This window comes from Mauremys mutica, chromosome 14 (assembly GCF_020497125.1).
Source record: "Mauremys mutica isolate MM-2020 ecotype Southern chromosome 14, ASM2049712v1, whole genome shotgun sequence".
In the NCBI taxonomy this organism is placed as follows: domain Eukaryota; kingdom Metazoa; phylum Chordata; order Testudines; family Geoemydidae; genus Mauremys; species Mauremys mutica.
In genome coordinates, this window is record NC_059085.1 from 26,427,408 (window position 1) to 26,441,180 (window position 13,773).

General features: G+C 37.0%; 1 protein-coding gene across 1 annotated transcript in view; it reads left to right on the plus strand.

Moving 5' to 3' along the window:
- Window positions 1-13,773, plus strand: part of DPY19L3 (dpy-19 like C-mannosyltransferase 3) — a 46,704-nt gene that overhangs the window by 14,012 nt on the left and 18,919 nt on the right. The window contains exons 4-12 of the mRNA XM_044987383.1: window positions 66-156; window positions 1,479-1,600; window positions 2,487-2,632; window positions 4,310-4,433; window positions 5,321-5,455; window positions 9,290-9,421; window positions 10,899-11,000; window positions 12,699-12,772; window positions 13,030-13,188. Of these exons, the coding sequence (XP_044843318.1) occupies window positions 66-156; window positions 1,479-1,600; window positions 2,487-2,632; window positions 4,310-4,433; window positions 5,321-5,455; window positions 9,290-9,421; window positions 10,899-11,000; window positions 12,699-12,772; window positions 13,030-13,188 (1,085 nt within the window). The remainder of the gene's footprint in view (window positions 1-65; window positions 157-1,478; window positions 1,601-2,486; window positions 2,633-4,309; window positions 4,434-5,320; window positions 5,456-9,289; window positions 9,422-10,898; window positions 11,001-12,698; window positions 12,773-13,029; window positions 13,189-13,773) is intronic.

Consider the following 13,773-nt stretch of genomic DNA (forward strand, 5'->3'; position numbering starts at 1 on the left):
TATGTAAACATAAGCTCTGGTGTATGATTGTATCTTAAGTAGCAGGGCTTCTAACTTATTTGCAGGAAGTAGAACGGGAAATTTCATTCAGGACTGAATGTGGATTGTATTACTCCTACTACAAAGAGATGCTGCAGGCTACATCCATCCAACAAGGTATTTGTAACGTGTAAAGTAAATTTTACTTTGCTTTGACAAGATGCTGTTTTTAATAAAATGAAAAGTGAATATAATGTTTATGAAAGGTGCTGTAATCATGCTAGAGACAAATTTGTTGGATTCATCCACAAAAAACAGGAATAGTTTAGATAGTGAAAATATAAGCTCTGCAGTGGTACATTGGTTCCTCCGATGTACCACCCCGTAAGAAAGTGAAATCACTCCTAAGAGTGATATTTCCATACCTGTTTAGTGTTTTGCCTCATTGTTTTACTCAACAATGGCTAAGCATTTGATATGCTGTAACTGCTTATTACAGTAATTATAATAGTCAATACTATGCTCCCCACCCCTTTTTTTTGGTATCCACGGTTTGTGTCATAGGTAGATTGTTTGGTGGAAGGGACTTTTTTTTGGGCTACATATTTGTACAGTGCCTAGCACAATGGGGCCCTAATGCCTGGCTGAGACCTCTAGCTGTTCTTGCAAAACAGATAAATAATATCTACTATGATGCCTATTGGGGTTATTTGTGATAGTGTCTTGTCTTCAAAACACTGTACTGAGACTCCCAATTAATTTTCCTTATGCTACCTAATAGCTAGTATTTTTGGTAACAATTTCATCAATGCCAATCTCAGCTGGCTTTAAAAGCCGTGACCTAAAAGTGAACGGCTCATGATCCCAGTATTAATGTCCCACGTGTAGTGCCCCAAACATAATTTATTATTGCAGTGTCCACAGCATCATGAAAATAGACATATTGCATATTGACATACATTACTAAATGTACAGAATTGCATTCACTGTATATCAGTCCAATAATCACCATTCTAAGGGTACGTAAACACTTTAATATTAAAAATAATGAAAAAAACACTACAGCACCAAGTCTCAGAGCCTGAGTCAATTGACTCTGGTTCTAAAAATAATAGTGTAGACCTTTGGTCTCGGGCCAGAGCCCAGACTCTCAGACCCTCCTATCTTGTGGGTTCTCAGAACCCTGGGGTCCAACCCGAGCCTTAATGTTTACACTGCAATTTTTAGCCCTGCATCCCGAGCCCTGTGAGTCCAAGTCATCTGATCTGGGCCAGCCATGGTCATGCCATGAGTCTTAGGGGATGTCTACATTGCTCTCAAAGTGGGAAAATTAATAAAAGTTTTAGATTTTAGTAACTGAACCAGATATAAAAACATGTTTTGGATCATTGACATAAAGCTTTGCAAAGTCTTCATTAAAGATCTTAAAATACACTTGTAAACTTTTCACTGTTCAGCTGAAAATATAATTTTTCTGTTTTAATTTCTCTAACATTTAGGTTTACATGACTTAATATATGACAATAAAACTGAATCTCTGAGGACAATTAACATACTTGAAAGGATGAATGTTTACCAGGAGGTGTTTCTCAGCATACTGTATAGGATTCTTCCCATTCAGGTAGGTAGGTAATTATGGCTTTAAATAAATAACTATATATGGATGCTTCATGAAAGCTTCCCAGTGAACGAGAAACCTAATTTTGGTTAATTTCTAAAGATAAATATATTCCTGCAATTGTTTTAAATCTATACAGATAAAAACCACTTAGTTTTCAATGCAACCACACATGAACTTAATAGGAAAACCAAATTTTAAAGATTTAAAAGTGGTTGGAATTACCCACTTGTGGCTGCCATTATGGATTTGCACCTGCAAAAGGAACAAGACCCTTTATGGTCATTTTAAAGCTTTAAACAGTCTATGTATGTGTGTATACACATGTGCACATATGCACTCAGGGTTTTAAGAATCAGGATAGGTCTGGCAAAGTGATGCTGAGGCCGTGTAGTATGCCAAGACTGTGGGGGATACTCTCCTAGCTTGCTTCATTTCACTAGAGGAGCAAATGTACCCTTCCTGCTACATTCTCTCTGGCTAGCAGCTCACCTCACCCTTGTGGATAGAGGGATGTGAAGATCCTTGTAGCTATTGCAGATGGAGTTCCCTCCCTGTGAGTGGGCAGGGTATTGAGAGGTGGAGACTTCACAAGAGTGTAAGATGGGACTTTAAACAGGTAGCTTTGAAAGTGTTTGCTTAACAGCCCTTCATATTATTATGGACTATCAGTAAACTACATTTGGGCACTTAAAATAGATTTTTGAATCACTGCGTCATACATTTTTCAAAAATACAACATTTATTGGGGTTTTATACCATTTTACTTGTCTTTAACATTGATTTGTCTTGTTATTTTGCAAAAGTGTTGAGACATTACCTTTAAATTCACATAAATTTATTTCCAGTATTTTATAAAATTTAACTTCAATATTCCTCTGTTTTACAGAAGTATTTAGAGCCTGTTTATTTTTATATCTACACTTTATTTGGACTTCAGGCACTTTATGTCATTGCTCTGTATGTAACCAGCTGGCTTCTTAGTGGAACATGGCTTTCAGGTTTGTTAGCAGCTTTCTGGTATATTACAAACAGGTGAGTGTGAATTAACATGTGACCCTTCTAAAGTTTTAGTTTCTGACACATAAGGTTGAGACATATTAAACAGTCAATTGCTAGGATCAAATTGGGAGTAAGGGAGAGCATAAAATAGCAGAGAGGGTCTCCCTTTAGATCAGCCAGATATTATTATTTATTATTATTAAATATCTAATGTTTGAGAGAGTCAAAAATTTGAGGAAACTCTAAAAATATGGCATATCCAAGCTCTTTTTGGACCAGACTGAAGTGGCTTTTAGCCACCTATGTACTTCCCACATTGTGCAGCCCTTCTGTACCAGCCTCATATCCCCTCAGTGCAAGTCAAAGTACTCTAAGAGGTGCAGTGACTTATGCCAGATGCACCACAGCCCCAAGAGCTTAGGGTGACCAGAACTTGTGTCCCAACCACTCCCTTTGTTCCCCTATAGATACACCTCTTGCATTGTGGGTCAAGGAAAAGGTGGCATAGGACCTGCTGTGCTGCTATGGCACCTGAGGATTCCTTAAAGGATCAGATTAGCTGCTTTGCATTGCCCTATCACCAGCTTGAGTGAGGCTGGCTCTTGAACTGTCAGTTTTTTTCTGAAACTTAAGAAAATAAAAAGGATAATGTCAGTACTATCAAAGCTGTCCCAAAAGGTGTTTGAAATGTTAATCAGCAGTTGTGACTACTGTAAAGGAGTTTGACTGTAAGCAAATCAGTTACAAAGTGATTCCTTATAGTTATCTAGTGTTTTAGTGCTCTACAGGAGAAAATAATTTTAAACTGTGGATAGTAGTTCATATATTTATTTAAGAGGTAATTTTGTCCCACATATGGAAAACTTGGAATGGACTTGTTTTCTCTTCAACTTTCTAATAAATAGTGTACAGTAGAATGATGTTACTTATCCAGATAAAAGGAGTACATGGGACCAATTTGGATAATGGGGAGTTTCTGTCCAAAGGATGCACATCTAGGGTCATAGAATTACTGTTTGAAGTACTAGGGTCTTGCAGGTAAGAATGGTCCAGATAAACAGCTTGTTATATTTTCACTTACTTCAGCTACATAAGGAAAAATGGACATGAGATTATTTACATTTGTCTGAGATTCTGGAAATGACTGTGCTGGGTGGTTGCCCTTGTCTTTTGATAATAGCACTTCTAGTGTCAGAATGTTTCAGGAAAGGCGAAAAGTCTCTTGCTGTCCATTCAGTGAGATTGTCATGCCATTAATACAATGCACTTGAATTATAGTGATGAAAATGCCATTGAATTACAGTGAGGAAAAATGACAGCTATCTATTCAGCTATGCCTCCTAAAAGCCAAACTGAGGAGAAATATATTGCCATTGACTTGAAAGGTGCCAACACTTTTCTTTAGATTGCCCTAACTCTGCTCCCAAAGAGGAGGCTTGGCTCCACTGTAACAGCTATCTGAAAACAAGTGGAGTTAAAGATTCAAAAGGAAGAAATTTTGGTTATGAATGAACTAATCCCTGGATGCTCCTCTTGGCAAGTTTTCAGGACTGGGGATGTTAAGAGGACTCACCATTCAGCTACCTGAGAAACAATTTGCAGGAGCCTAGATATGATTTTTCAAATACACTTTCAATTTTAATTAAAGTCTTCATTGCAGCAGACTGGGTTTTGGTTGCATTTATGAATCTCTGCATTTGTTTTGTGCAGAATAGATACCACAAGAGTAGAATTCACCATTCCATTAAGAGAGAACTGGGCACTGCCATTCTTTGCAGTTCAGATAGCAGCAATCACATACCTATTCAGATCTCATTTACAGCCTCTTCATGAAGTAAGTATTTCTAACAACATATTTGATATAACAAAACTAGTATCTGAAATGTCAGGAGAGCTGCTGAAAACAGAAGTGTGTGCTTCACGTAACTGACTGTAAATCAGAAGGAACACACTATTAAATATAGTGATGGAAATGTACAAGGCACTATACAAATAGATGGTAGAAAGAATTGTTATTCTGAAGAGCTTGCAATTAATTTGAACAAATAATTGAACTATGAAGGGGTGCAAACACTGATAAATGCACTCAGGGTTGAAAAAAATGCAAAAGAAATCTGTTTTTAAAAAATTTCTACTGTTGAAAGGAAAACTACAGAACTCAAGAAGGAGAGTTTTTTATATATTTGGATGTCATAAGAGAGTGTCACCCAAAGAGAGGTTAGGAAAAAAGGCTTGCAAAGCCCAAAGATTAAAGTTTTTTTCCCTACTTAAATTTATTTTACATTTTAAAAAAATTGAGAGGTAACCCTGAGTTGTAGAAGTAAAAGCATGTACAGGGTACAGTTTGTGCAACTGTCAGTTTTAAGTCATGACTTCAGATTTGGTCAACATAACGAAACACAACATAGGCTCACGTGACCCTATCAGATAAGTTTTCAAGCTGAGCTGAGACCTAGCCTTTTTCCCAGGTGAAATTACAACTGTAAAATTTGCTACTGCAATTTTGCATTTGCAAAATGAATTGTGTGTGTAAACTGGATACTTGAAACTCTAAATACCAGCTGTCCCTTGCAATCCAAGTACTGTAGTTAGAAGTTAAGAGGTTTCTGTGTCAAACTTTAGAGATGTACTCTTTTAATTTAACCCTTGAGAGAACCCTCCCCTCCCCCAAGCACTTATTGATGGAGATATGTAAGTTACATAAGAACTTTCTCTTTCCAGAAACTGACACTTCTGGCAGTGTTTATATCAACCTTTCTCTTTAGCTTGACTTGGCAATTCAATCAGTTTATGATGCTGATGCAAGCATTAGTATTATTCATATTGGACTGTCTTGACATGCTTCCTACAACAAAGGTAATCTTATTTCTGGCCATGACCAGACTTTTTCTTTCTAAGTCTAATACTAATGTAGCTTAGAGAAGTTCCTTTGCAGAGTGTTCTACGTTTGAAAGGAGCACATAATATGCAGTGCACTTCTGTGATGTGCTCTTAAATAACCAGAATCAGTTATTTCCTATAATATAACTGTGGGATGAAACGGAGTAATCTGAACATAACCCCCCCTTTTTTTGTTAACTGAATATGATTTTTCAGCTGGAATGTTTGTCTGGCTTTGTCCCTGTTTACTTGGTGCAACTCCTAAGTTCTGTAATAGTGAAAACCTAGTTGAGGACAGGGCATGAAAGTGTTTTGGGGATCATTTTCAGACATGATTATAGCCAAACTTGATTATAAAACTATTTGCCGCCACAGCAATTACAGTTACAAACCAGGGCCACACTTCTACATTTGATTCCACACAGATATATGCTTGCTACCATGCAGATCTGAAAGCAGGTATGGGAGCTCATGTTCAGAAACTGTGCTAAAACCTTAGTAAGCCCATAGTCTTACCACAGCCTCTGCTAAAAAATAGTTTGTAAAACAAGAAAAAACAAACAAACAAAAAAACCGAACATGCCTACGCTGGGGATCATAACCAAATGAAATCATGTCAGCTGCAGTTGTGATCACAAATACTTGTCAAACATGGATTCGACCATATATACACTGTGGCAGCATTAAGTACATGAAAGTGTGAAACTTCTGTATTCTTGCTAGAATGATAATGACTAAGGTCTTGATGCTATAAGGAATTATGCTTGTGCTCAACTTTACACACATGAATGGTCCCATCCTGTTGGGACTAATCTTGTGTAGCCAGGTAAGTACTTGCATAAATCTTTGTAGGATCAGGGCTTTAATTAGGTCTGGTAAAATACAAAAGTAATTGCATAAAGCCTTTTAAACTGGATGCAGTATTCTAAAACCTTAATTTGAAGCAATAAATTATACAACAGTTAAACAACAAAGCATCTCAGTGAATATTTATTTATTTATTTTTTAAAAAAAGTTAAGATTCCAGAAAGAAAAATCAAGAATATCTAATTCATACAGATTTGAATCAGGACCAATTTTGAAAAAAAAAACTTGCTATATATTCCAGAGAACTCTGTATGAGCTGCATTTTTTTGTACAGTAAAAAATTTTTTAGCATGTTTCTAGCATATGCTGTATTTGAATTTGCAATGGTGGAAAGTAACTCCCAGTTTATATTTAAGTATGTTTTGTTGAGAATATGCATCCTTAATAAATTAATGGGTCTGAATTTATCAAAAAATAATAAAATCATCTGTCAAATATGTGATTTATAAGATTTACTTACTGTCACTCCCATGAATTTGTATGATCAATTAAAATAATTCAGGTAATAATAAATGTTTGTCTCAGATTAATTTTAGTTCCCAATGTAATGGTATACTAATTGTAATGCTTAAGTAACTTCATATATTGAATAAGAAATGGACAGTGCTAATGGGTTCTAGCACTAATATAATTGTTTCCACTTTAATCAAGAGAAACAAACATTGTTTTTACATTTTAAAACAAAACAATTCAGAGCAAAAACTAGGTTAAATTATAGTAACTAATTTTAAAAAGTATTACAAGTGTAATCCCTGTAAGGCACGAGGCTAACTAACAAGTTTGAATGATCTAAGGAAAATCCTAAACTATCATTCTGATTTCAGTTCAACAGTGCTGGGGATGTGATCAACATCAGAGAAGTCTATATTCCTGTAGTTGGTCAACAGAAACTGAAAATGAAGTTTCTTTTTATGTAAATTCTGTATGTATTGGCCAAGGTTTCCCCCTTACTTCAATAGGAGCTGCTGCACAGCATTTTTGAAATTCAGGTCATGTAATTATGTGCCAGGATAAGAACTTAGGAGCCTAACATCAGGGATCCATTTTTAAATATCTTGATTGGAAGGTTTTTTTGTTGTTGTTTGAGAGATTTTCTGTTTACATCCTAAATTACAAAATCTTCTATTTGAATTGGTTTGATTTGTGGGCTATATTAAATTGTATGATATTGCATTATTTGTCATGCAGTGATTGATCTATAGAAACTAAATTGGACACAATTCTTTTATGAGTTACATCCATACAACCCTTCTGAAGTCACTTCGGGAGAGAACGAGGTCCAATATATGATCTCATAATTTTTGTATAGTTGTATGTTTAATATTCATATTACTGTAGCTCCCAAACAAAATCAGTCTCAGGTCCTCATTGCGCTAGATGCTATAAAGTGCCTCCAAAGGTGCTTATCTAGTAAAGTTATACAGTAGGGTTCTCCTTCAGCTTTTGAGCCACCATCAGAGCCCCCAAAAAATAACAGAAAATCTTACATGGGAAATCTCGAAGATTCTGATTCTATAAGCACCTGCCGTCATGCTGAATCTGTCAGATAAACTGTGTAGCGAGGATAACTATTGGGCTAGGTAAAGTCCTAAAACTGTCTGAAAGTTGTCTTGACAACCTTACATCATAGTTTGAAAGACAGCTATAGTCACTGCACCATAAATCAAAAGGAGGAACAGAATGGACCAGATTGCTGTTTCAGCAACAAGCAAGACAAATTATACCCTTGAGACATTCAAGTTTACCATAGAACAGAAGCCATCACTATGGTGCTGAACTGAACTGACAAAAAGGTTGTTGTAAGGAGAATAAAAACTGGAATTTACTATCAGCTGAATGATTGTTTAGCTAGAAAAAGACATTTTCCTTGAGTTCAGTATCAAAAGCCTACCAGTTCCATTGAGATGATCTCAACATGTGTTCTAAGTATTGCTACATTAAGTGTAAGATAAAGCATTGTCTGTTGGATCAAGAATGGGTAATGTATAGATTTATGGCTAGTATTCCTGTGTAAATTGAATAATACTTCACTGTCAGACAGCCTAAGTCAAGAAGATGGTGACTTGAATTTTAAAGTAATTATATTAATTTATGCTTAAAATCAACAGGGTTGAGAGACTAAAACTATTCATAATCTGCTTTATAAATATCCCAAAACGTCACAAAAGGTCTCTTATGTATATCTGCAGACATAAGCTCAGGGTAGCCATTGATGTACCTCAGCAGCTACCACAAAGTTTGGCAGTTCATTTCATCCTAAAGAATTAAATTAAAAGATAGTTTAAAGTGTCTTTGCCACAGAATATTGTTGCATATTGACTTAAAATTGGATCTTATCTATTTGGTATTGATTTGGGCCAGTGCTGTAATCCAGCATTAAACTCTGGATCTACCATATGCAAAGTACTAATTAAAAGAACCACACAGTATCATACCTCAGCAAAATCAATTGTTTTTTTTTTTAACATGAATATCCAGTTGAGCATCCTTATCTATTGCAGTTTCATAAGAAGCTCAAGAAAATTTAGTTGCTTTGTGTACAACTGTCATTTGCTGGCAATGATAATCCTGTAAGAAGCACAATAAATATTTATGATCCCAAATGCTGGCACAGAAAGATACTTCCCCAAGATGCTTAAACCATTTTATGTGATTAACTTTTTCCTAGTTGTATCGTTCATATGCTTAGGTCACTGTGGCATCAAACATTCATAGCAAAAGCATGAAATACTATTAACTTAATTATTGATTCTTGTGTGTGAATAAATACAAAGATAGGATAGTACCACTGAATGTGATGTTCTGAATCTTGTCACAATACCGCATTTAACACTAGAAGTGATTGACATAAGCAAAAGAGACCAACAGTAAAAATACTCTTTGTTCAGGGAAAAGCAATTTTTTAAAAAATATTTTGGCATCCATAACATCTCTTTGTTGCAGGTTACATGGCTCTACATTATACAATTAACAGGCATACTACTGGTCTGTGTTCTACAGTTCTTTAATTCCATGATTCTTGGATCCCTACTTATAAGTTTTAATGTGTCAGTCTTGCTAGCAAGAACAGTTCAGGTATGTGCTCAAAACCTTTTTTGTTTTGTAATAGTAAACAAGCAGTATGACAAATTTAAAAGTAGTTCAGTTTTTAGAGAAATCTCTTTCCTTCCTCAGCACTCATAGTCTGTCTATACCAAAACAAGGACAGGAGACATTTGACATGGTTTTAATCAGGCTGCAACTTTATTATTAGATGTCTGGGACTACCCAGCAAATAAGTGTACAGTGCAGATAGCCCCATGTTTTGCTTTGCCGCTCTGGCGGCCCCTCCCCCCTCTTTTTTTTTTTGCTTGGGGCGGCAAATAAGCCAGAGCCGGCCCTGGCCAAAACAAATGGGCTCCAAAGCTTTACAGGGAAACCCCATCTTCCCTGAATAATTTGGTGCCCCAGGATGCCCAAGCTGCCCCTTTTAAACCCTCCATTCCTAGGGGATGAGGCAGTGACCACACTGACCCTTTTGTAGCAGTTTTCATCCCCTCCCCCACAAAGCCATAAAACACAATTCCCTTCATTCCACCAGCCAGCCAAATACCCGCCCCTGCTTAAAGGTGCAGGGCAGTCATTTTCAACAGGCTATTACCATTGGTTAGAAGATTTCCAACAGAGTAGAGGCTCAGTGATTACTCTTACTTACTGATAATTATTGGATACATCTAAAATGTTAGAATTTGAGAGGTATCAGCAATTAACATTTACAACTATGCAAACTGAGACCCTGATCTTGCAAAAGTATATGTGTGAACAGACCTTTGCACACATAGCATCCCATTGATTTCAGTAGGGCTCAGATGGGATCCTTAACTCCCTACAAAGGAATCTGACAGCTTGAAGGAGCCCTAAGTCAAAACAGTTGTCTAATTACAGGATCACAGTTCTTGACCCATCCTATGTGGCAGCATAAGACCAGAATCCTCTAATTAGACAACGTCTGCTCCCATCCCAAACTGCTGTGAGTGGGACAAGGAGCATTGTTAAATCTGGAGCTTTAAACTGGGAGATCATCATGTAGGCCATGTAGTGTAGCTGATACCCATGCTGAATTAAGAGCATGCCCTTCGCCCCATTGGCACATTGAGAACATACTGATTTCCACAGCAACCTGGAGAACACACATGGTGTTTGAGGTCCGAATCAGTCTAGACCTCTGAGGAAGTGCTAAGGTTGGGAAACTAGATAGGCACAAAGAGGCCACCTCAGAGAGGATCCTGAGAATCTACTTGGCCATCCACAGAGCTCAGCCTGGCCACTGAGGTTACAGGAGCTCTGTACTGTGAGTACGCCTTTGGTCCCTCTCCTCCTGTGTAGAAATGTACACAGTTTTACATATATGGCTGAAATTAATTGCTTGCTTGCATTAGGCTAATAAACTATTATTGTATCATATTTAAATAAATAATTTGAAGCAGCTTATTTTATCTCTTGTTCCAGATGTATAATATTCTAAATCTTTTGTTTTAAAAAAGACTAAGATACTAATCTGTTTAATTTCTAGAAAAACATGAAAATGGGATGCTTGCTAAATAGACTTGTGAAACTTTTCTTCCATGTACTCATGGTGTTATGTTTGACACTTCTAGTTAATAACTTTATTAAGGTAGGTAAATATGAAGTTTTCTACATATGTAAAGTTAGGAATTTGATAAATATACATGGGGTAGGCAACTTTGAGTAGTAAATCATGAGATTTTGCCTCATTTAAAAAACAGTATATTTTAGGAGCTGAAGAGTTTCTGATCCTTTTTGTCCAAGAATCTTTTTAACTTCTCTTTTCTGGAATCCGCTGATCACAAGTTGACCACATTTCTGCAACAACTTATGCATGCACATGAATGTATAACTTTATCAGTACTTCCATGGGAAGACTATGGCCAATATTGCTTTATAGCACCACAAGACACTCTTGTGTAACTTGTGAATCTGTTAATCCGTTTCTGTTAGACTCAAATCCATTAAAAAAGTTGAAGTGCAGTTCTACTCCAAAAAGTTACTATATAAAAAGACAGCTTCTTACTCATATCTGCTCTGTGTGTACACAGAGACAAAGCTATACATTTTAAAAGTAGGGAGGAAAAAGCCACCCTTATTGTCACATTATCCTCCTGCTAGCACTGTGCAACTAAGGGAGTGTGACCTGGATTTTAGTCCTTATGTATCAACAATTTGCTTGTACAATAGATCAAAACCTAGAAGCTGCCTTCAGAGCTGGGCAGCCAGAGAGAGTGGTGGCTGCTGACTGAGGGCCCAGCTCTGCAGGCCACAGCGGAGAAGTAAGGGTGGCAATACTATACCATGTCATCCTTACTACTGCACTGCTGCTGGCAGTGGCTCTGCCTTCAGAGCTGGGTTCCTGGCCAGCAGACAGTGCTCTCCAGCTGCCCATCTCTAAAGGCAGTGCCACCGCCAGCAGCAGCAGCACAGTAGTAAGGGTAGCAATACCACAGCCCGCCCTACAATAACCTTGCGACCCCTCCCCCCACAACTCCTTTTTGGATCAGGATTCCTACAATTACACCACCATGAAATTTCAGATTTAAATAGCTGAAATAATGAAATTTACTATTTTTAAAATCCTATGACCGTGAAATTGACCAAAATGGACTGTGAATTTGGTAGGGCCCTACTTATGGTAGGGCATGATAAAAGTCAATGATAATAAACCTACTTGAAGGCATAATTTGTCCTTTATTATTAGTGAAGATGCTTAAAACAAAAAGAACCCAGGTCGACTCTCAAACCACAGACTGAGATCTCAAGACTCTGAGTTAGAAAAGTAACTGGGAATACATGATACAAAAAGTATCGAAAAACAAACAAACTTCACAGTGCCATTTGGGGCTCAAAAGAGGAGGGATCTAAACTGTTCTCAGAGGTACCAGATGACAGAACAAGGAGTAATGGTCTCAAGTTGCAGTGTGGGAGGTTTAGATTAGATACTAGGAAAAACTTTTTCACTAGGAAGGTGGTGAAGTACTGGAATGGGTTACCTAGGGAGGTGGAGGAATCTCCTTCCTTAGAGGTTTAAGGTCAGGCTTGACAAAGCCCTGGCTGGTATGATTTAGTTGGGAATTGGTCCTGCTTTGGACTAGATGACCTCTTGAGGTCCCTTCCAACCTTGATATTCTATGATTTTTGCAAAGTTCATCACAGCAGAACTGCACTTTAAGGCTACAGCTGAACAATTGTGAATTGTTTCACAATTTCAATGTCAAATTTTTTTTAATATATGAAGTGTTTGAGAAGATGTATTCTAATTTATAGCAGAAAAATGTAACTTTATTTTCTTCCTCAATAGAAAATTCTTAATCTTGAGTCAGATGAACATATATTTAAATTCCTGAAAGCAAAATTTGGATTTGGAGCAACAAGGTAGGATATCAGTTAATCTGAAAATTTCAGTTTTACTTCATTATATCAGTTCATTGTCAAAATTAGATCTTCAGGTCAACATTTATTTCACTTATTATTTGCAACCATGATCTGAAAGATATGAACAAGAGGTAGAAATCTTCACTTATATGCATAGTTTTATGATTGTCTGAATACTGTGAGGAAACTGTGAACCTTTCATGTAGCCACTAGTTATGAAATCTATAGTATGACCGTTTTTATTCTTCTTTCTTTAGAGATTTCGATGCTAACCTGTACCTCTGTGAAGAAGCATTTGGTCTGCTGCCATTTAATACTTTTGCAAGACTCTCAGATACATTACTTTTTTATGCCTACCTATTTGTTCTCTTGCTTATGGCAATAGCAGCTGCTGTTGTTGCTTTTCAGAATCTCAGGTACTGTAAGTTTCAAAACTAGATTTTCCTGAAGTTTTCTTCAGTAGGCTAAATAATTGATATTGGTGAACACAGCAGTATACAGTACACTTTACCATAAGTACTGAACAGACAGTGAAGAGATAGGTTATAAAAATAAAACAGTAAATCCCTTCATATCTGAAGTTCAAAATGTAGTGTGTAATAAGATTTAGCTATAATCAGTCTTTATAGAATCCCAAACTATTTTACTGACTATAAAGGAAAGTTATTTATTACCTACTACAAAATATAGTGTGTCTAATTCATTCCAGTCCCTTTTTGCAAAGCAGCTAGAGAATTACCAATTGCCTGCACTTGAGGATCACCAGTCCCCAGCTGATATAGCCTGGTCTATGTCAAATTCACCATGTCCCTGGCACAGGGATAGGAGGGACATGGCTGGAGCATTACTGCATTCCAGCAAGTTCTAGTTTGTGACCTGCCCCACTGCTATTCCAATCTATTCCAGGGGCCAATGTAGAACTGGCCCCAGAATCAGGGAGCTGCAGTCAACTCCTTGGCAGTGCTGTCACACTTGGCTACAGCTGAGATTCTGGGGCATAA